Source organism: Mizuhopecten yessoensis, unplaced genomic scaffold (genome assembly GCF_002113885.1).
Source record: "Mizuhopecten yessoensis strain PY_sf001 unplaced genomic scaffold, ASM211388v2 scaffold479, whole genome shotgun sequence".
Lineage (NCBI taxonomy): Eukaryota > Metazoa > Mollusca > Bivalvia > Pectinida > Pectinidae > Mizuhopecten > Mizuhopecten yessoensis.
In genome coordinates this window covers 127,152-150,133 of record NW_018403567.1, presented here as the reverse complement: position 1 = coordinate 150,133, position 22,982 = coordinate 127,152, and the positions used below count along the sequence as shown (strand labels likewise).

The window sequence follows — 22,982 nt, the reverse complement described above, 5'->3', positions numbered from 1 at the left end:
TTAAATTGTAGGACAGACTACCGGATATAGTGACGTCTTCTTACTTAACCAATTAACTATTCTCGTCATTCAAGTTACCGGACGACAAAATGGCGAAGCTTTTAGGGATCTGTGTCCTTCTTTCCTACCTCACAGGTATGTGGTCTTTTTATCATGTATATCTAGTTCTTTGAATACGCAAGAGCTTTCTTAGATTGAAACTCCTTCAGTTAAGACCTTCCATGAAATAACATTACTGAAGATAAGGATATTTTCCTGAGGATTTTTGTGTACACAATTTATCCACTATAGTTTTACAGGTGAAGGGCAAAACTCAAACTCGGCTAGTAGAGATTTTACAGTGAAGGGCGAATATTTAAGTGGGCGAAAATTTCCCGGTATACACGTAGTACGTTCTAATGAAATAAACTTAAAGCTGACAGTGCAAATTAAAAATGTTTTTTTTTCTGGTTTTGAGTTCTTCTCCATCTCTTTGGTCTATCGTTTCTAAGGAAGTGCCGACATATTAGTTTGTCTTTGCTTGGTAACGAGTGTGGGTCTCGCTGGGTATAAAAAGCGTATTACCTGTCAAACCGGTTATCATTTGTTCAATATGTGCGCAAGGTAAAAATACTATACTATAATATGAAATAGGCACTGCCTATAAGCGAGTGCACACCTTTGTAATGATAGTGACTAGATCTGGGCGCCTGTGGCGCCCCAGCTAAGAACTTTAGGGTAACAAAACGAACAGAATCCCTTCTTAGGACATACATGCGCTAAATATTCTTCCATGAAAATGAAATGAATGTTAGTTTAAAAACTATTCTTTTAATTAAAACTGTCAGATATTCCATTTAGGCCTTTTCGTTGTTACTTATTTACTTTTATTTTAACACCCTTGTCAATATATTGCCTGATCCCTTTAGGGTAAAATTTTCTCAAGACGAAATGAAGGAAATAGGATCTACTGTACATAGAAAATATGTATTAACAAGGCAAAGTATTGCAAGGCAACCCATAGACCCCCATGGCCACCGGTAAGAATTTCTATACACAAGCCTAGAGGCTAGATTGAAAAAGCTACTAGTGATGAACTGTGATCTTTTGTACCACTGTACCAGTATCTTCAGAAGCCAGATGCTGCAATAGATATAAACAATTACAACACAGAAATGATAATTATACAAAAAGTGATATCACCAAGTTATACTAGAGATACATGGACCTATTATGTTATTTGTTGTAGTGATGTAAAATTCAAAATTCAAATAATTAAATCATATAATCCAAAAAAGACTTTTTGAAATCCTTGAGAGAAATTCATGTTGGGACTGACCAACAATTAATATTGATATATCATTTATGGTGGGTACATACTTGTCTGACATATCGCTGACAATTTTCAGAAAAAAAAATGATATTGTGGAAGAATGATTGACACGGGGGTAATGCAATAACAATTTCAGATAGCGACTTAGGACCTTTCCATATCCATGAAGAGTGCTTGATTCTAGTATATCTGGATCTGAAGAAGAAGATTGCTAAAATTTCAGCCAATTTGCCCTCTTTGGCCCCTGTCTTCAGGCCCTAGGGTAGGGCCACGTTCTTAATTTTCCTACCATCAGAATTCAGTCACATGATAGTCATTCCAACCAACTTTGAATTTGTTCCCACTGAAAGTAAACAAAATAAAGCCAAAGGTGTTATTTCACCATCTATACTACAGAAAGGCCAAAAACAAGATTACTTATGCTTCGGATAACCTGATCATAACCTACCTTTAATTTTCCTGTGGACCTTAGGGAACATTTTATCACAGAATAATAACCATTGAAATACATAGAAATTCATTTTTCTAACATTTGTTATTACCCTGTAAGTAAGTATATATTGATCCATGAAAAAAAGGAATAAAATGAAATTGCCTGCTACTGACCAACCCTATTTTTCTCTGGAATGTTGCCTGAAAAACATTTTTTTTTGTTTTATCTTAAATATTAACCCTTTCTCAATGAGATATTCATAAATTTGAAATAGGCCTACATGACCTTTCCATTTATGAAGAGTATTTGATTCTAGCATCTCTGTGCCTGTGTGTCATTTTGACCTCTTTTTTGCTCAAACCCCTGGCAGATTAGATCCACATGTAATTCATAAATTTGGCTTGCATTTGACCATGGAACTTTCCTTCAAAAATAAACTGAAGTGGTTACTATGACGGACAAAAGGCATTTACAATAGGTCAACACCAAGACTTAAATAACTAAAAAAAATCAATTTTCTAGCTGAAGTTCACAAATCATAAATGTAAAACTCACTGCCTACTAAGATGTTCGAATGTCCTGTTGTTGTATGAATGCAGTGAAAAGAACAAATTAACAAGGATACATATATCTATATAAATGGGAAATATAATGGGAAATGAGTTGTATATAATTAGTTGTTCATGTTTATATATGTTTGCAATATTTACATAATTTCAATTTGTACTATTATTTCCACCAGGATTTGAACCTGGGTCTCCCACCGCAGAGTGGCGAGTGTGATGACCCCTAACCTATAGAAATATCTATAGCATAACTGACATTTTCAGTCAAGATTTATTTCCATTTTTAAATGTTTTAACCTTTGAATTTATATTTACATTCTTCCTCTGCTTTTCTTATATTGGAAATTAGAATACCGGTATGAACCAAGTTTATGCCAGGCTCAGAACTACAATTTGCAATGTGAAAATAAATATTATGAGGGTTTTTTATTCCAAGATATAAACCAGTAAAATAAAAAAGATCCTAAATTTTCCATTCATTTTAAGTATGATTCTGCAATATAATTGTCAAAAATAATATTGCACACATATACTGGCACATGCAATTCAAATCTGTATATAAGGTTATTCATGACGTATTATCACGGTTCTCCCCAGTTGAATCTCTACATTTACCTGTAGTTGACAGGGGAATCCCCTTCAATTCCCATAATAAGAACCTTCATACAATATATTTCAATTTTAGATATCTCATTAACCAGTATTTAGCTATCAAAATGGTGAAACGATATCACATTGACACAGGTGCGGGGGCATAAGAAGATATGTTGTTAATATGACTACAGGTATAATATACCTCTATACCAAATTTATGATGAATTGAATTTTACGATCGGCGGCATGGCACGTGTTTGTACTAGCCTGTACACTTAAGAAAGCATCGCCAGACAATATCTTTAAAAATATTTACTTCAGTAAGCGACATAAGAGGACATGTTATTAATAAGACTTTTATTGGTATGTATTCCAGATTTCAGCTAGATGTTGAACAAATAACCGAGTTCTGATGAATCGAATATTTACGATCATGTGAGAGTAGAGCTCTTGAGTTCGTGAAGCGTTTTCAGATATTACCTCTAAAACTAACCTATAAAATAAGCGACATTAGAAGATGTTATTCCACATGGGCTCGGTTTCAGGATACTTTTGATTAGTAATAAACCTATACACACCAGTAAATAACAGCAACACTTTTAATTGAATCCGGTGTTTATACACATTCTAAAACCTTATAACAAGAGTCCCAGAGGGCCTATATCGCTCACCTGAATATTTAAGCAGTCATAGCAAAATCCTCTCATTAACTATTTTATTGCACTACAAATATCTCCCTCGCAAACTTTGTCGGCTCCATCTGTTGTAACTAACAGTCAAATAATTGTATAAGATTCCATACCTCTTGGTTTTTCGTCAGAAGTTGTTTGGCATATTTTCCCCTGTGACCTTGAAAGTAGGTCAATGTCATTTTCATTTGTTAGCTCCATCCGAAAAAGCTACCAGCCAAATCTTATGAATCCAATCCTTTTGGTTCTTCAGGACATATTGTTTGAAATGTTGTTAACCTCTGTGACCTTTAAAGAAGGTTGAGGTCATTTTCATTTGCAATCTTTGGTTAACTCTATCCCAGGAAGCCAACAGCCACATATTATAATGTTATGCCTTTCAATTATTCAGAAGAAGTCGTTTGATGTTTTGACATATTTGACACCTGTGACCTTGATAGTAAGTCAAGGTCATTTTCAGTCTCAAACTTTGTCGGGCTCTATTCAAGAAATCCAACAGCCAAATATGAAGATTCCATACCTTTCTTCTGAAGACGTTGTTTAAAGCGTTTGACATAATTGACCGCTGTGACCTTGAAAGTAGGTCAAAGTCATTTTCATTCTCAAACTTTGTCGGGCTCTATTTCAGGAAGCAACCAGCCAAATATGAAGATTCAATACTTTTTAGCTCTTCAGAAGAAGTTTTTTTGAAGCGTTTGACATATTTTGACCGCTGTGACCTTGAAAGTAGGTCCAAAGTCATTTTCGTTCTCAATCTTTGGAACTATCCCAGGAAGCCATCAGCCAAATATATAGATTCAGGTACCTACTGCAAAAATATCATGACCCTATGCCTTATGGAACTTGAGAAGAAGATTATTAAAGTTTTGAACATATTTGATCCCTGTGACCTTGAAAGCAGGTCAAGGTCATTTTAATGAGGAAACTATATAGCACTTCATCCAAAATACCTACTGGCACAATATTATGACCCTTGGACTTATTGAACTTGAGAGGAAGATTGTTATAGTTTAAAAAAAAGACATCTGTGACCTTGAAAGTAAGTCAAGGTCATTTTGATGAGGAACATTTATAGCACTCTAGCCTAGGTATCTACTGGCAAAATAGTATGACCCTGTGCCTTTGGAACTTGAGAAGAAGATTGTTAAAGTTTATAACAGATTTGACCTCTGTGACCTTGAAAGAAGGTTACGGTAACGGTCATTTTAATGAAAACACTATATTTGACCCCTGTGACTTTGAAAATAGATCAAGGTCATTTTAATGAGGAAACTTTATAGCACTTCATCCCAGGTACCTACTGGCAAAATATTATGACCCTGGGCCTTATGGGACTTGAGAAGAAGATTGTTAAAGTTTAAAACAGATTTGACCTTAAAGAAGGTTACGGTCATTTTATGGTACCTACTGGCCAAAGACATAACTCTGGGCCCTCGAATTCTTCAGAAAAGTCGCTCAAAGAAAAAATTGACGGACGACGTACCAGGTGAGCTAAAAATTGAGGGTATAACTAAAACCTCGGTACCCTCATTTATAAGAAAAGCTGGATCAAAAGTGTTGCTGTTATTTACTTGTGTGTTTAGGTTTAATTTATTACTAACTGAAAGTATCCCCAGCCCATGTGTGTTATTCATATGACTATGATACAACTATTTGTACCAAACTTCAGCTAGATATTTGAAAACTTGGCCGAGTTATGATAAATTGAAATTTTACGACCGGTGGCGTGGCACACGTGTGTTAAGAAATCTACTGATCGTGAAGCGTCTTCAAACTATATCTCTAAAATTAATCTAAAAAATAATCGACATCAGAAGATATGTTATTCATATGACTATAACGTAACACACTTAATTGGATCGATGCACAAAACCAATACATCAAAAAGTTAAAAGCTTTTGAGGGTGCGTCAGTTAATTAAATCAGCTTCTGAAAACAAATCTGTCGTGTTCACATCTGCAAGGCTTTTAAATTACCTCCAATACAATACAGTCAAAACCTGCCATACTACAATTTACATAATTTTGTAAATTAAATATCGATGCACAAGGCTATGAATGCAAATAACATATTAAAACAGTGCTCGTCCTTGAAGTTGTTTACAAACCAACAACTCAAATAAGTAAACACCTCACAAACGTGATATTTAATATTTATCTTATTATATCTTGACTGGACTTGATCTCTGAGGAAGTGTTGCGTCAATAGTCTAATGCAGGTGTTTGTGACCAGGTATCTCAATGGTCTATGATAAGTGTTTGTAAACAGGTATCTCAGTTGTCTATAGTGAGAGTTTGTAACCAGGTATCTCAGTGGTCTATAGTAAGTTTTTGTGTCAAGGTATCTCAGTGAACTGTATTTTTTGTGATCAGGTATCTCAGTTGTCCATAGGTAGTACGTCTGTTACTGTTCGTGACTAGGTACATGTAAATCAGTGAACTATAATTAGTGATTGCATTTATGACTAGGTATCACAGTGGTTTAAAGTATAATTAGAGTTTGTGACCAGATATATCAATGGTCTATAGCTAGTGTATGTGACCACATATCTGAACGGATTATACATGTGGGAGAAAATTGACAAAAATGTTACACATAATCAGTTAATCAATTTTTCATTTTCATATTTAGGAACTGATTATTTCACACGTTTTCAAAAGTGAAACATATACAAATTAGTCAAAGTCATGGACCTAGGTCTAGTCTAATTCCTTGGATAAATGACGAATCATATCTACATCAAGCTTATTTTCCAGATCTCGCGAGTTACATTCCCTTAACACATTTCGACTCACGGAATTAGACTGCTATCTAAGTCCAGGCTAGAATTGACCATTTTCACCCAGTTAACTTGCTTAACTATTCTGATACCCGATGATTTCATCAGAAAGAACAACTAAAAAGACGATTGACACTCTAAAGTGTTTTTTTAACTTAGGGGGCATATACACATCTTTGATGATTATTCATGTTTTGAAATATTTGATTTTGAGCACTTAACTTCTCCCCCATAATATTTTTTTTCAAAAGGTTGGCAAGTATTCATTAATCATTTATTACCATGTATCATTTGTTTACAAAAAACAAGTGCAATTAACGCCTTCATTAATACGTGATACAATTAAAGGGTAGAACAAATATTAGAAATGATAACGTTAATTGTACATGTAAAGGGGACTTAATGGAATGCTTGATGTTTGTCAAGTTTCGTTGTATTTAATGAAATAGAAGAGACAAAACTGATGAAATAACTTGCACATTTTGTGCATTTAAAAAGCATGGCAATGTATTTTCCTTAACACATTACAAACTTCCAGCGATTGGCCTGCCGACTTATTATTTGTACATGGGTTTCGAATCTCCCTCGACTTCCAACCTTGAACCACAGGGGATGAATTCGTGACAAATGTTTGAAATATACCATATGCTATGCTGATATATGGATCACAGCATTATGTGTGATGTGACCTATATCAGTAAAGCATGTGTATTTCAGACATTTGTAACGAACCCAGGTGATGTTTAACCTAGTACTAATATTAATACCCAGCCTCCTCTGCCCCGGACGACACAATGAATATTTTTTTTTATTTCGTCGTCAGAAAGCTACGTTATCGCAGCTAGATTGAACCACAGGGGTACCAATATGTTTATGTGTGTTGTGACCCATATCAGTATAGCATATGTGTATTTCAGACATTTGTAACGTACCCCGACTGACTTGAAATAAATCGCACCAAGGTGGGTAGGGGGACGGAGGAGTCGTGTTGTGCTCAGAGACATATAAAGCCAGTAGTATATACGTCTCTGTTGTGACACAGACACGAATTCGAACTGAAAAAGAAGCTACGCTACGCATACTTACTTTGAACCCGCACATGCGCATACAAAGATAAATACATGTATACCAAGCGGCTCATCAGCATTGTCATTGATAAACAAAGAAACCTTTCGTCTGACCGGTTCGCCTTTGCTCTGAAGTGACTAGACATGCACAGGCCTAGCTTTCGTGAAGCCGACGGTTTCTTGTTGAAAGAATGACAAACACATATTTAAATTGGTAGACCTTTGAGTCAAACATGAAACTTGTCTGTGATGAGGTCAAAACTGGTAAAATTCACTCCAAACTGTTGATAATTTTATATCGGATATATCCTCTCGCGTTCGGTATATTGCAGGCTTCTTGGTGAAGTTTTCTGTTCCGGCGTTTTTCAACCAATCATAATGTGGCAAATTTTGAAGCCCGCGATTTTCAAACCACAAATATTTTTATTGCGAAACCTGATCTTGAGTTGTCAAAAACGTCAATAACTTTATTTTCAAACCTGTTTTAAATGAAAAAACACTTCAAACCATAACGAATACGTTTGCAAAGTTCACGTAAATACGATACGATTTGAAACTTAGTTTTTATTCCCACAGAGACGTTTAAAACGGTGATTGTTTAGCTTCTGATACATTAATAACCAATGAGAGTGTCATAAATTTTAAAGTCCATTCTACACGATGTAAAGATAAAAGATCGCATAGTATTATAGTTTCGTTTTGTGTTATTATATTTAGCTTTTTGCTTGAACTATGTATACCACGCGTACGATACAAAAAGCGCTCGCTATAAATATATGATATGAAATAGGCACTGCCTATAAGAGAGCGTATATAGTTCAGTAACCCTTGTGATGATAGTGTATCGGCGCCCCAGCTAAGAATTTTAGGGTAACAAAACGAACAGAATTCCTCCTTAGAACATACGTGCGCTGAATATTCTGCCATGAAAAAGAAAAGAATGGTAGTTTAAAAAATATGTGTTTTAATTAAAAAAAAAATGTCAGATATTCCATTTAGGCCTTTTTGTTGTTACTTATTTACTATCATTTTAACACCCTTGTCAATATATTGCCTGATTCCTTTAGGGTAAAATAGGTGAAAAAGCATATGCCCCGTACAAATATTTTCAAAAGTAAAGGTCAAAGGTCAAGTCATACGTCACAATGACCTAAATTTTACAGTATTTACTCCGCCATCGAAAGATGTCCCTGTACATTAAATCTGGTTACTACAGGTGAAACAGTAAAGAAGATATGCCCCAGTCCAACATTTTAAAAGTTGACGTCAAATGTCAAATCATTTAGGACACAGTGAGGTCACTGAGGTCAGTTCATGAAAATCTTCATGTTTGCCTAACTTGCCAAGCCCAATGCCCCAGGCTAGTAAAACATGTCAATGTTTACTTTGGAACATAAGTTGGGCTAATGTATTTGTTTTTTCGAAACAACCTTCCAACAATAACTCACTAATTATTATGTTGTATATCTCGGCCATGTATGACCCTTTAAAGTGGCTAGTATGATTGTATTCCTGGGTGGTACATGTACCAGACCTGCAGAAAACTTTGGTAGTCGTCTTTGGATTGCCATTAGCTTTTTTTCATTATAGGACACTGATTTCAAACAATTCAATGTTATAAGGTCACCATGCTGGAGCTCGAGTGACAGACCCTAGAAGCAATCACAGTTAGTACGAGTCTATTAATCTTGTCATAACCTGCAAAGAACACGGCATTTTTTAAGTACACACAGATAAACAATAAATAACTGAGGATGTTACAGCATCTTTCATTTACAAGCTTTACCTGGTCTATAGGTGACATGGAAACAAAGCAAAATTAGCTCAAAGATGATTCTAAATCAATATTAAGTAGTTATGAAAAATGATTCTGAATTAATATTAAGTAATTATATATAATTATGGTTCTCATTTTGTAGCTCTAAACCAGCATTCAATTTCTCAATATTCCAATATTGGAGAAGCAATGGCTGCAATATCCATTCCTTTTGAATATGCACATTATAATGTAAGAAAGCATTATATCATGAACATATTTTGAACCTAAAGCATGATATCACTGTAACAGTATCTTCAGAAGCCAGATGCTGCAATAGATAAAAACAGGATCATTGCAAATACAACACATAGATAATACATATACAACAGTGATTGTATGTTATACAAGAGCTACATATGGACCTGAGTTTGTAGCGCAATTATGTTATTTGTTGTAGTGATGTAAATATCAAACAAAAACAGAACAAAAGGCTTTTTGAATTCCTTGAGAGAAATTCATGTTGAGAGTGACCAACATATATTATTGTATATCATTTTTGGCGGGTACATAATTGTCTGACATATGGTTTATATTGCTGACAATTTTCAGAAAAAAATGATATATATGTAGTGGAGGAATGAACGACACTGGGTTAAGGAAATAACAATTTCAGATAAAGCGACTTAGGACCTTTCCATTCATGAAGAGTGTTTGATTCTAGCATATCTGGATCTTAAGAAGAGGATTGTTGAAATTTCAGCCAATTTGTCCACTTTGGCCCCTCCCTACAGGCCCTAGGGAAGGGTCAGGTTCTTAATTTTCATAGCATCAAAATTCAGTCACATGATGGTCATTCCAACCAACTTTGAATTTGTACCCAAAAGTGTTATTCCCCCATTTACACTACAGTAAGGCCTAAACATTAACCCTGTCTCAAGGAGGAATGAATGATCCAGAGGTAGCAAAATATTCATAAATTTGAAATAGGCCTACATGATCTTTCTATCTATGAAGCGTATTTGATTTAAGCATCTCTGTGCCTGAATAAGAAGACTGTTTGAAATTTAGTCAATTTGGGCTCAAACCTTTGGCAGATTAGATCCATGTGTAATTCATAAATTTGGCTTGCAAAATTAACTGAAGTGGTTACTATGACGGACAAAAGGCATTCACAAGAGGTCAACAACAAGACTTCGATAGCTAAATAAAATCAATTTTCTAGGTTAAGTTCACAAATCATGAATGTAAAATTCACTGCCTACAAGATGTTCGAATGTCCTGTTGTTGTATGAATGCAGTTCACATATATCTATAATGTACCAAGTAATGGTAAATGAGTTGTATATATCTAGTTGTTTATGTTTATACATGTTTGCAGTATTTAAATACTTTCCAGTTGTACTATTACTTCCACCAGGATTTGAACCTGGGTCTCCCACAACAGAGTGGCGAGTGTGATGACCACAACACTATAGAAATATCTTTAGCACAACTGGCCTTTTCTTTCAAGTTTTATTCCCATTTTTGTCTTTATGTTTTACATGTTTTTGCCTTTGCCCTTATTATTACATTCTCCTTGCTTTTCTTATCAAATTGGAAATTGATATATTAATGTAGCGGAACTGGACTGGGTAGATTATTGGCGAACAAATAGCTCAATTGGTAGAGTGTCCAACTAGAGTTCGGAAGGTCCCGGGTTCGAACCTGGCCGGGGATTTTTCCTCTCCCTTTACACTGGTATAAACCAAGTTTATGTTAGGCTTAGAACTATATATGTAATATTTACGAGTTTTCCATTCTAAGATATATACCAGTAAAATAAGAAGATCCTTAGTTTTCCATTAATATTAATTATGATTCTGCAGTATTATTGTCAAAAATCAATACTTGCAATATAAAATTGCACACATATACTGGTACATAAAATGCAATTCAAATCTGTACATATAAGGTTATTCTTGACAAGTAATCAAGATGCTCCCCAGTGTATCTTTACATTGACTTGTAGTTGACTGGGCATATTGTGACACCGACACGAACTGACAAAGTAGGCGAAGCATAAATTATTTGACTTACCTTTAACTCACATAAAAGTACACATTTAAGCGCGTACATACCCCAGGCGACACATCAGTATTGTCGTTGATAAACATCTCCTTTGCACTGAAACCGACTAGACTTGCAAACGCCTAGCTTTCGTGAAGTTAACGATTATTTTCTTGTTGATAGAAAGACATACACATATTGAAATCAGTAGACTTTTGAGTCAAACATTATACCTGTCTGTGAGAGGTCAAACTGGTAAAATTCGCTCCATAGTACTCTTGTCGATCTTTTGATATCGGATAGGCCTTTACTCTCCCGTGTTCCTATTCCCGGCGAAGTTGATCTGTTTCGGGCTTTTCAACCAATCAGAATGTGGCAAATTTTGAAGCCTGCTACTTTCAAACCGCAACTATTTTTATTGCTTAACCTGATTCGTTGAAAACTTTAATTTTTAAACCCGTTTTAATGAAGAAACATTTCAAAACATAACGAATACGTTTGCAAAGTTCACACAAATAAGTTTCGATGTGAAACATATATTCTATTCCCACAGAGATGTTTAAAACGGTGATTTGTTAGCTTTTGGTCTATTAATAACCAATCAGAGCATTTTGAAGTCCGTTCTGCACGATCTAAAGAAATAAAGAAACAAGAGATCCCACTGGGATCTTGGCACCCAGCATTGTACCATCTTCATTAGTTCTTTGTCAGTTCGATCTTTTCCCTTCTTTTCTCTTATCTGTTTGATCGAGTAATGTTAACAGTAAATGCACATTGAGGTAACTTTTGATCTAAACTTAATACTGATGTGTATGAAAGCCATAGTAAGTTTGTCATTTCACATATTTACTAGTACAGTATTTAATGTGAAAGAAATAAAATCGATAATTGCAATATGAGAAAGATCTGTTTTTTATGATCAGTCTAAAAATATAACATGCACAACCACGGACCAAAGGACACCTACGTCTAAAATTTGAGATTGATATCTCTAGTACATCCTGAGAAATAGCGATAACAAACCTTCAATGTCGAAATCCAAGATGGCTGCCTGTCGGCCATGTTGTTTATCCGATCAGTACCAGAAGTCAACATGACTAACTTAGGGTAAAAGGAAACCTACATATAAAATATGAGAACGATTCCTCTAGTAATTCCCGGGAAATAGCCATAGCTATGAAAATCCAAGATGGCTGCCTGTCGGCCATGTTGTTTATCCGATCAGTCTCAAAAGTTGCCCTGCACAACTACTACAGACCAAGGGAAACCTACATATAAAATTTAATAAAGATCCCTCCCGTACTTCCCGAGAAATAATGATAGCAAACTTTCACTATCAAAATCCAAGATGGCTGCCTGTCGGCCATGTTGTTTATCCGATCAGTCACAAAATTGCCCTTCACAGCTAAGGACCAAGAGGATCCAACATATACAATTTGAGAAAGATCCTTCTGGTACTACACGGGAAATAGCGATAACATACTTTCACTATCAAAATCCAAGATGGCTGCCTGTCGGCCATGTTCTGATCAGTCTCAAAAGTTGCCCAGCACAGCTTAGGACCAAGGGAAACCAACCTCTGGTACTTCTTGAGGAATACCGATAACAAGAATTGTTTAAGGACGGACGACCGACGACGGACCACGGACCACGGACGCAGGGTGATTCGAATAGCCCACCATCAGATGATGGTGGGCTAAAAAGATCGCATAGTATTGTAGTTTCGTTTTGTGTTACTGTATAAACCTTTTTTGCTTGAACTGTATAAATACGCCATGCGTACGATACAAAAAAGAGCTCGTTGCGCTCGCTATAACACTTTCACGATTTTTACCGACATTTTGAATCAGATCAGTTGATTGAAAATAAAATGGAACACATCGAAGATAACATTTATCTATATAAGACAACTATAGTAAAATAGGGTCCGTCGATTTGCTCAATACAACCCAATACTATCCAATACAAGCGCCGATTTACCCAATACAAACATCGATTTATCCAATACAACCCAATAGATCCAATAAAGAAAGTTAACACCCATTACAACTGATATACCAAATAAGTATTCAATAAAAGTTTAATATATTTAGATCTTGATCGGGCGTACTTGTAAATGTTTTTTCATTATTTATGAAGTTAATTATGACAGGAATGATATACAATAATTTATCGTTGTGATATTGGATAAAACAAAGAAAAGTGAATTTCATTATTTATGAAGTAAATCATCACGGGAATGATATACATTAATGTATCTTTGTTATATATATTAGATAAAATGTGGAAAAATGAATTTCATTATTTACGAAGTTAATTGTCGCTGGAATGATATAAAATAATTTATCGTTGTGATATTGGATCAAATATAGAAAAATGAATTTCATTAGTTATGAAGTAAATCATCGCGGGAATGATATACAATAATTTATCGTTATATCGGATAAAATATAGAAAAACGAATTTCATTATTTATGAAGTTAATTATCGCGGGAATGATTTATTATAATTCGGAAAGAAATTGAAGAAATACAGAAGTTATTGTTGTTTGTACAAGCATCACCTGTCAATCAATGGTCAGGTGTGAAACTTGTTCAGATGACACGTGACTAAAGTCATACCTAAATACATGTCAATCACATCACACGTGGACATAATCCCTACACTGTTGTCTAAATGAATCAAACAGGTGTGTACAGATGTGTTACTTTATGATTTCCATCGACTTTACAAAAGAAATCATTGGTAATTTCATAAACTTGTTCAGATTCTTTCATGTTAGGAACAAGTAAAATTACACAGATAATAGCCAATGTTGAGCTTCAAATAATCATCTCGATGATAAATAACCATCGTTTTGAAATTATTTGTAGTTCTTAATATAAGTATTAGTCATTCACTATTATATACATGGAACACTCAATTACCTTGAAATAATCAAAGGTTAAAATTTCATCGAAATTGCATTTGAATTAAGGAAAAAGAACAACGAAACGTAAATACAAATATTTACACATACAGTATATATATATTCAAAGTTTTCAAAATACCGGTGTTATAACTATGATGCTTAATTAGTTGCTGCTCGCTATCTCCTATGTTCTAATAAATTATTCTAGAAACAAACAGAAATACAGTTAATGATCCTATTAATTATTTTATTATTTTTGATGTAATGTCTTTATATATGTAAGTTCTCATAATACAACATATAACAAGTACAAATGGTAATATATGAGAGTGAGTGAGTGTAATTATGTTTTTTTCCGTTATTGTCCTACTATCTGCTACTAATTCAATATTCCAGCACTCTTTCCAGACGTCGTGCACTTGTTGGTAGAAATACACTTATTCATACTCGTTCCTATTTAAACAAGAGGCCCAGAGGGCCTGTATCTCTCACATGTTTCTTTTGTTACATGAAACTGACATATAGGTAACATCAGACCAAATTTGGGAACTAGAACACAAGACATTTTAACATCTCTTACCGGTTCTTAAGATGGCTAGCACTTAAAGTCACTGGCGGCACTAGACTCACAAGTATAATTAAACTGTATACTGAAACAGGTTGGCTTCCCCTCGAGGAAAGACGTAAACAGCACAAGCTTATTCTTTTCCACAAAATTGTTCATGGTCTAGCTCCTCAATATCTTCTAAATATTCTAACTCAGCGTAACCGAAATTACCACAACTATGATACTCGCACTGGTAATAATTTTCGTCTACTAGTTTGTCATACGAGTCCCTATAATACATCTTTTTTTGCCATCTGTCATCAGTATCATGAACTTCTTGCCTGACTATGTCAAGAACGACCCTTCAATTTATAAACTTAAAATCTATCTACGCAAGCCCGCTTACACAATTCAAATTTTCTACTTTAATGGTACCAGACTGGGGCAGATATAGCAGGCTAGATTAAGAATGGAGTGTTTACATACATTTAACGAAATCAACCATCGTCTATTAACTGATTTACTTTTCTTCTGGAATGATGAGCTTACAGATGATGAAAATGCTTTAATTTATTCATCTGTACAAAACTTCATCATCCATTCTAAAGGATTTGACTAAGTTCTATTCATTAACAACGATCCATTGTTTCACATCACCTGTTTCCTTTCCTTTATTCTCATTGGCACGGACATCTATATTCCTTCCCCTCCCCCCCCCCCCCCCCCCCCCCCCCCCCNTTAATGTTATAGTTTTGGGGTGGGGATCTCAACCGTTTTAAAGTTATGACCCACGGGTTAGGTCTGCAATGGTGGGGCAGACCCTGGGGTCAATTCTAATATCATGAATGCATTCGTCTCTTTATGCCCAACAATTGCATATATAGTTTTGAGTTGTGGATCTTAACCATTGCAAAGTTATGACCTAGGGGTTAAGTCTCCAAGGCCATCCTAGAAGGATATGTGCAGTCATCTCTTTATACTCAGCAATTGTATATATGGTTTTAGGGTGGGGATCTCAACTGTTTCCAAGCTGTGCCTTAGAAACTAGGTCCCTAGGGGTTTGGTCAGACCCAAGGGTCTATTCTAATATCATGACTACATTCGTCTCTTTTTCGTTCTCGTTTTTTCATTTGTTTATATAGTTTTGGGGTGGGGATCTTAACCATTTCAAAGTTGTGACCGTGGTAGGGCCAGACCCTAGGGCCATCCAGGAAGCAAATGTGCATTCTTCTCTTTATACTCAGCAATTGTATATATGGTTATACGGTAGGGATCTCAACCATTTCCAAGTAATACACTTTTTTGGCCCCACCCCTTAGCCCGGAGGGGGNGGGGGGGGGGGTCAGCCCAACCATTTGTACAATTTTGAATCTCCACTACCTATGGATGCTTTCAGGCAAATATGGTTGATATCCATATCTGAGTTGCAGAGAAGAAGTCGCTTACAGCAATATAACCAAATTGACCCCTATTGGCCCTGCCCCTCAGCCCCCTGGGGGTCAGCCCATCCATTTGTACAATTTTGAATCTCCACCACCTAGGGATGATTCCAGTCAAATATGTTTCATATCCATCACTTAGTTCCAGAGAAGAAGTCGCTTAAAGCAATATAGCCAAATACCCTTTTTGGCCCCGCCCGTCAGCCCCCTGAGGGATCAGCCTCACCATTTGATCAATTTTGAATCCCTGCCTCCCATGAATGCTTTTGATCAAATATGATTGATATCCATTGCATGGTTCTACAGAGGAGAAGTCGTTTGTAGCAATATAGCCAAATTGCCCCCTTTTGGCCCCGCCCTCAGCCCCCTTGGGGTCAGCCTAACTATTTGTACAATGTTGAATCACCACTACTTTGGGATGCTTCCAGTCAAATATGGTTGGTATCCATCACTTAGTTCCAGAGAAGAATTCGCTTAAATCAGTATAGCCAAATAACCGTTTTTGGCCCCGACCCTCAGTCCCCTGGGGGGTCAGCCACACCATTTGTACAATTTGAATCCCTGCCTCCCATGAATGCTTTTGATCAAAAATTATTGATATCCAGTGCATAGTTCTACAGAAGAAGTCGTGTACATGTGTAGCAATATAGCCAAATTGCCCCCTTTTGGCCCCGCAACTTAGCCCCACCATGTGTACACTTTTGAATCCCCACCACCTTAGGATGCTTCCAGTAACATTTAGTTGAATTCGAATGAGTGGTTAAGAAGAAGAAGTCGTTAAAAGAAATTGTTTTCGTACGGACGACGGACGCCACGGTATGGCATAAGCTCACCTTGGTCCTTCGGACCCGGTGAGCTAATAATAGGCGCTAATTACAAGCTCTTGAATAGCTCTGATATCAATTTTCTTTTTTAACAGGAAAAGCATAAAACCTAAACGCGTTCCAAAATTCACACGGGAATGACATAAAACCTTAAGATGTTCCGAGTATGAATCAGACACCTTTGAGGTTCCCGAAGGGGTAAAATGTTATATTACTGTAACGAAACTGGACTGGGTTGATCGTCGGCGACCTGATAGCTCAATTGGTTGTGCGTCTGTTTAGAATTTGGAAGGTCCTGGGTTTGAACCCCGGTCTGTCCGTGCATTTTGCCTCTCCTGTTACATTACAAATTGAAGTTGATTGATTTAGATTTTGTGTGTCTGACCAATGACTTCAATAAACATGAGCGTATATTGCGCACTTTTTTTAAGGAAAAATGATGTGTCAATAAAGGGGTGTACACGATACTCATTAACAATCCAATACCAATCTTTGGTCGCGACTATTTATCGTAAATATTTTTCGGGATTTTGAAATAACTGGTACGCCTAGTTTTCAGGACTTTACGTTGTGAATTTATAAATATCACGTATTGGGAAACATAGCGAAGCATTTCATCGCATTTACCACTCTGGGGTTAAAATGTCGTTCTTTGGTAAAATCATGCTGAACTATTCAATCTTGACTGTAGGAATGTGTCAAAACGACTTGGGGAAAGTGGCTGAGTTTGCAAGTTTGTATACCGCAAAGAGTCAGTGTAATGAACCGATAATGGTAAAAGTTTGAGTTTGAAAAATAAATATTAACGTGCTCAAAACAGCCAAATACATTCCGATCTTTTCATTTCAAATAAGAAATGCTGAAATCACAATTGTTTGGTGTTCTTCATGTCTCGCGAATTTGTCGGACCTGTTTGATTGACTCCCTTAAAGCGTACATACAGTGTATTTTATAACCAAAAAAGTAAAAGATTGATCCGTATACAAGATTGAATCTTTGCTGAAACTTCTTGTTGTGAAAACAACATCTTGATATTCCAATTACCTTTTCCGCCCATGCCAGGTGACTGTGTCAGCGCGAAGATATCCCTGTATTCGAGGTGTCAGTCAACGCTAACGTTATATTTGCGACATGCTTTCTTATTAATTCCATGTGTTGGCATAGCTACCTGAACAGCGTGTATGTATTTACACCTGGTCATTGCTTACCATTTTGATTGACAGGTGGAAATATATCAGTTGTAGCCTGGTCAATTATTAATTGGAAAATGATGGGATGACTTTCATTTTGACATATTTCTAGTTTAACTTAATTATATTACGTAACAGGATTAACTGGTAAATGTACTTAACGACATGGTTATGTTTCGTAATATCAGTTAAGACCTAGACATCGGACTGTGCGGGTGTGTTTTTGGATACTCCAGAAATCGCCCACCGATCTAGAGAAAGTGATTGTTATAAATTTTATTTGGACAACATACTAAATCTCCAGAATTGATACTTTCAAATTGTAAAACAACACCCTTCAAAGGTGTTGTAATATATCTACATGTATGATGTTGCGTTGAAGACTCACACGAAATTATTGTGTAGAGGACGCACACTGTATCGCTGTTGACGTATGACGTATCAAACATGATATATGGTTGACGTACACGTATCACTGTGGTCTATACATGTTCTAATGAATCATTTTGAGTAATATGTGTTCCTCGTTTCCTCTCATTAATACAGGTGTGACTGCTGAATTATGTACTGCATCTACATCATCATACTACTACTACAGCTACTACTACAGCTACTACATCAATTGTGACACTGGTTGCTGCGGCTATTATTATGACCGGGAATGCTGTACTTCATCGTAAGTACCAGATATCATATCTAATATATACGTACAATGTAAGTCTCTTGTAAAAACCGTGTAAGATCTTATTGAGTCACCTAGTCCAATTATCAACTGTACAATGTGATGATATATTTTTCTCCAAAAACATATATAGATACATTTATTACCCCTTTGAGAAAAATCTAGGAATCTGATTGGTTAAAAACTACAGTGTACCAAACCGCATTCGTAAATCTCAAGGGGTATACGAAAATCTCAGGGGGTATACGGTCATGTCACGTGATTCTCAGCAGTAATACGGTGGAATCACGTGCTTTTACAAGGGGTATACGGGTCACGTGTCTTTGTATTTTGCGGCCGGGCAATGGGAGACAACTCGCATTCGTCGTCTGCTTCCGGCGATGTTTACAAAATGACAAAACGTTTCGCTTCGCATACTGATGAGGAAATAATCGCCAAAAGGGCTAACTATGTGCCACAAAACACACAAAAGTCGAACAGACGAGCGGCAAACATGCTGAGGACGTATTTAAAAGAAAAGAATCAGGAAGAACAGTTCGAGGAATTTGATAAAACGAAACTAAATGAGGTAGATCTACTGTGCCATTTTTATCTTGACAACAGAAAAGTTGACGGGGAACTGTACAAAACCAATATAAAAGACTCAAAGGGGTAATAAATTCGTTACACGGATTTTTGGCAGGGTATACGGGATGGTATGACCCTACAGGATTTCGTATTTCCTGAGGCCTATCGGCCTAGTATTAACGAAGATAGATACTGTATATTACTTTCAATTAATGATATATCTGTTCAAATAATGTTTATACTTTCATAGAGGTGGTACAATTGCCGGAGCGGTCATTGGCTGTATTTTCTTCATCGCCTGTATCGTCGTCTTTATCATCGTCATCAAGTCCTGTAACAGGAAAAGGACTGGTGTTATTGTCGCAGGGCAAACTGGTGGAACTGGAAACGTCACGGTCGGTAAGTGGAATTATAGAGGCTTACATTTGTGGTAGGCAAGACGACATCAACTGGGATAGATACATAGACCCATTGTTCATTATGTAGCTCGGACGATTCAAGTGTATGACTTGTCCAGGCCTTGAACTCAAGATCTTTTTCACCCAATCAGTAGTTAGTACATAGATATACAATTAATACAATTAACATATATTAATCAATATATTTTTTTAGGAATTCACAAGAGCAGCCTTAGCAGGCGCTAGCTACTAGTTCTTTGCCACCTGGCTAATATCTTCCTATGTGTGTTTACCTGCGTGTGTGCTGGAGATGTAGTGTTCTGTGTACAACTTTCATATGAAATAAAAAAAAAAAAAATCGCAGAAATGTCAGTGCTTATTTTGAATTCTGTGTTATACATATCCTGCATTGCTGTTTCCAGCGAAAGATATCATTCTTGTTTAACTTAACCTGATGGAACAGATAGAGTGAATGACATTCGTTAATTAATTATCTGCTAATATACCATTACACATTAGAATATCGTAATATACATGTTTAATATTAATCTTCAATATGCAATAAACATTCGTGGTTTTCGTGGTTGCTATGGAGCCAAGCAAATAAATAATACAACGAATTTGACTGACATAGTTAACTACTGTTTGTAAGAGGTATCCATGAATGTTAGTTGCACGAAAGAAACACTCGCTTCAAACCACTAAAGACAATACCTGCTTAATACACTGCAGCGCTGATATCAACATATCCATTTTACAAAGTATATCTGAATACATTTGTCAAACTAATAGGCTTGATATTTAATCTCACTCAAAGCTAAACATTATATTGAAAGTGATGCTATTAATTATAGTGCCATGATCACTCTGCTAATAATGGAATTTATGAGTGTACTATTCTATAACCTAGCTATTTCATAGTTACATGAATATTCTATAGTGCTTTGTTAAATAAATTTTAAGAAAATCTTCAATCTTCAATCTTCAATATACAATAAACATTCGTGATTTTCGTGGTTGCTTCAAACCACTAAAGAAAATACCAAAGAACATTTCAAATTATGTAGTATACTTCTAGATATGGCAGTAAATGATACTTATACTGATAAATGTACATAGATATACACAAACATTTGTACAAGTATACATACTCAGAAAATTCATTATGTTTTTATAGTTAACAGTACCACCCAACAGCAAATGCAACAACAGCCGCACGGAGCCTATCCTCAGCCGGCCTATCCTCCTCCTCCACAGTATGGGGGACAACCTCAACCATATGGGGCTTATCCACAACCAGCATATGGGGGCCCTCCTCCTCCACCATATGGAGCCCAACCTCAACCACATGGGGGGCAAGCCGGACCGGCTTATCCACCTCAACCAGCAGTAAACCATCCCAATCAACCAGAGAAGTACTAACTCCAAACAAGCAGTATGGACGTCATAACAGATTACGTGTGGCTAAAGGCTACACACAGAGAACCTAGGAACATGACCATCCACATAGATTGTGGGAAAATATATAGCGAGGTTGAGAAACAACCGAAAAATATTAAATAAGTCCGTATTAAGCCTGAGTGATTTAAAAAAAAATAGATTTATATATTTTACAATTTTATAAATAACAATTATTGATTATATCTATTTTACCAAGTACTTTGTAATTGAAATGTGTTTTCGTATTAACCCTATAGCCACGCTCTTTACTTATGTATTTAACAGGTTTCGCGTGTTTACCCTTTTTGATGTTGTGAGCCTGTTGCTCTTTTTTGCCTGCTACATTTGAAATTAAGATATATTTGGGAAAGATGATGTGTGCCTTATTATTTGTTGATCAATCATTAATTTACTAGAAATTCTATTAACCAAAGATGACGCATCCTTCCTGAGCTTGTCCTATCACTCTGACTAAGTTGAGTGAAGTTTTTGTATGTGTACCTTTTTGGGTATAAAAATCCCGCAAGTTGCACTTGCAGTTGCCATTTGGTTTCTCGATTCTGCAAAGAATTAACTGTGCAATCACTCCTAAACTTACGATCAAGTTTTCAAGTACCATTCCGAACAAGTTGAGTGGAACATTCTGATCGCGAACTTGGTTAACTGGTTTTTTTGTTAGCACAACCACAATATATCTAACAAATGCGTGTAGCATCATCACTCGGCAAAAGAAACCAACTCCTGCACAATGAACTATTCCATCCTTTGAATTGGAAGAGTTCAAATGTGGTTTCAGGGGTGAATGGGTTAGTTCGAAAATAATATATGCATGCTCATATATTATTGTCCAATAGTATGTGGTTATAACTAATTAAAAGTGTCGTTACATCGCAAACATGGTAGAGATTCAAAACTAGTGTAGTATTTATCAATACAGTGTGTTTAGTGTGTGGTCGTAACCAACGAAAAGTGGCGTAACATCACACACATGGTAGAGATTAAGTCATAAGTAAGTGGTATTTATCAATACAGTGTGTTTAGTGCGTGGTTGTAACCAAAGAAAAGTGTCATTACATCACACACATGGTAGAGATTAAGTTATAAGTAAGTGGTATTTATCAATACAGTGTGTTTAGTGTGTGGTTGTAACCAATGAAAAGTGTCGTAACATCCCACACACTGGATATATTCCATTATTCTAAAGTGATATTTATAATACAGATTGTTTAACATTATATTTGAATTTGATACTAGGTGTAAATGACCAACTGCTTTGAGCCTGTATTAATAAATGAAAGACATGTCAAAAACATCATAGGAAAATGAAAAGTTACCTGTCCGCTTAAAGACAAATGTAGGAAACTGTTAATTTACGTATTAATGTTAATATATATCTAATATGAATGAATTCAAATAATCATTAATTTTACACTTTCTGAACATGTCGATTTCAAGGGAAATACAGCCTTGTGGTAAATGAAAATTATATCTGTATAATTGAAGGTTAAATTTGTAATTGTCAAGATAGATATTTTATGTTCATGGATATGGATAGATTTAGCTGATATATATATTTTTAATTTTTGCTTTTTTTTCATGCGTCAACATTTCAATTTATATTTCACATTTTGGTTTGAAATAATAAACAATATTTTTTGGATATGCATGTGTTTGTTAATGATATAAACCTAAACTGGTTCAACAATAACACTCAATATACAATAATCCTTTAAACTACA

The 22,982-nt window shown here is 35.8% G+C and overlaps 1 protein-coding gene across 1 annotated transcript; it reads left to right on the top strand.

Moving 5' to 3' along the window:
• Window positions 1-22,553, top strand: LOC110449755 (TM2 domain-containing protein DDB_G0277895-like). The gene is made up of 4 exons (XM_021496813.1): window positions 1-135; window positions 18,703-18,832; window positions 19,656-19,804; window positions 20,981-22,553. Exons 1-4 carry the CDS (start codon window positions 90-92, stop codon window positions 21,223-21,225), a joined length of 570 nt encoding a protein of 189 aa, XP_021352488.1. The 5' UTR covers window positions 1-89; the 3' UTR covers window positions 21,226-22,553.
• Window positions 22,554-22,982: the final 429 nt, after the last annotated feature.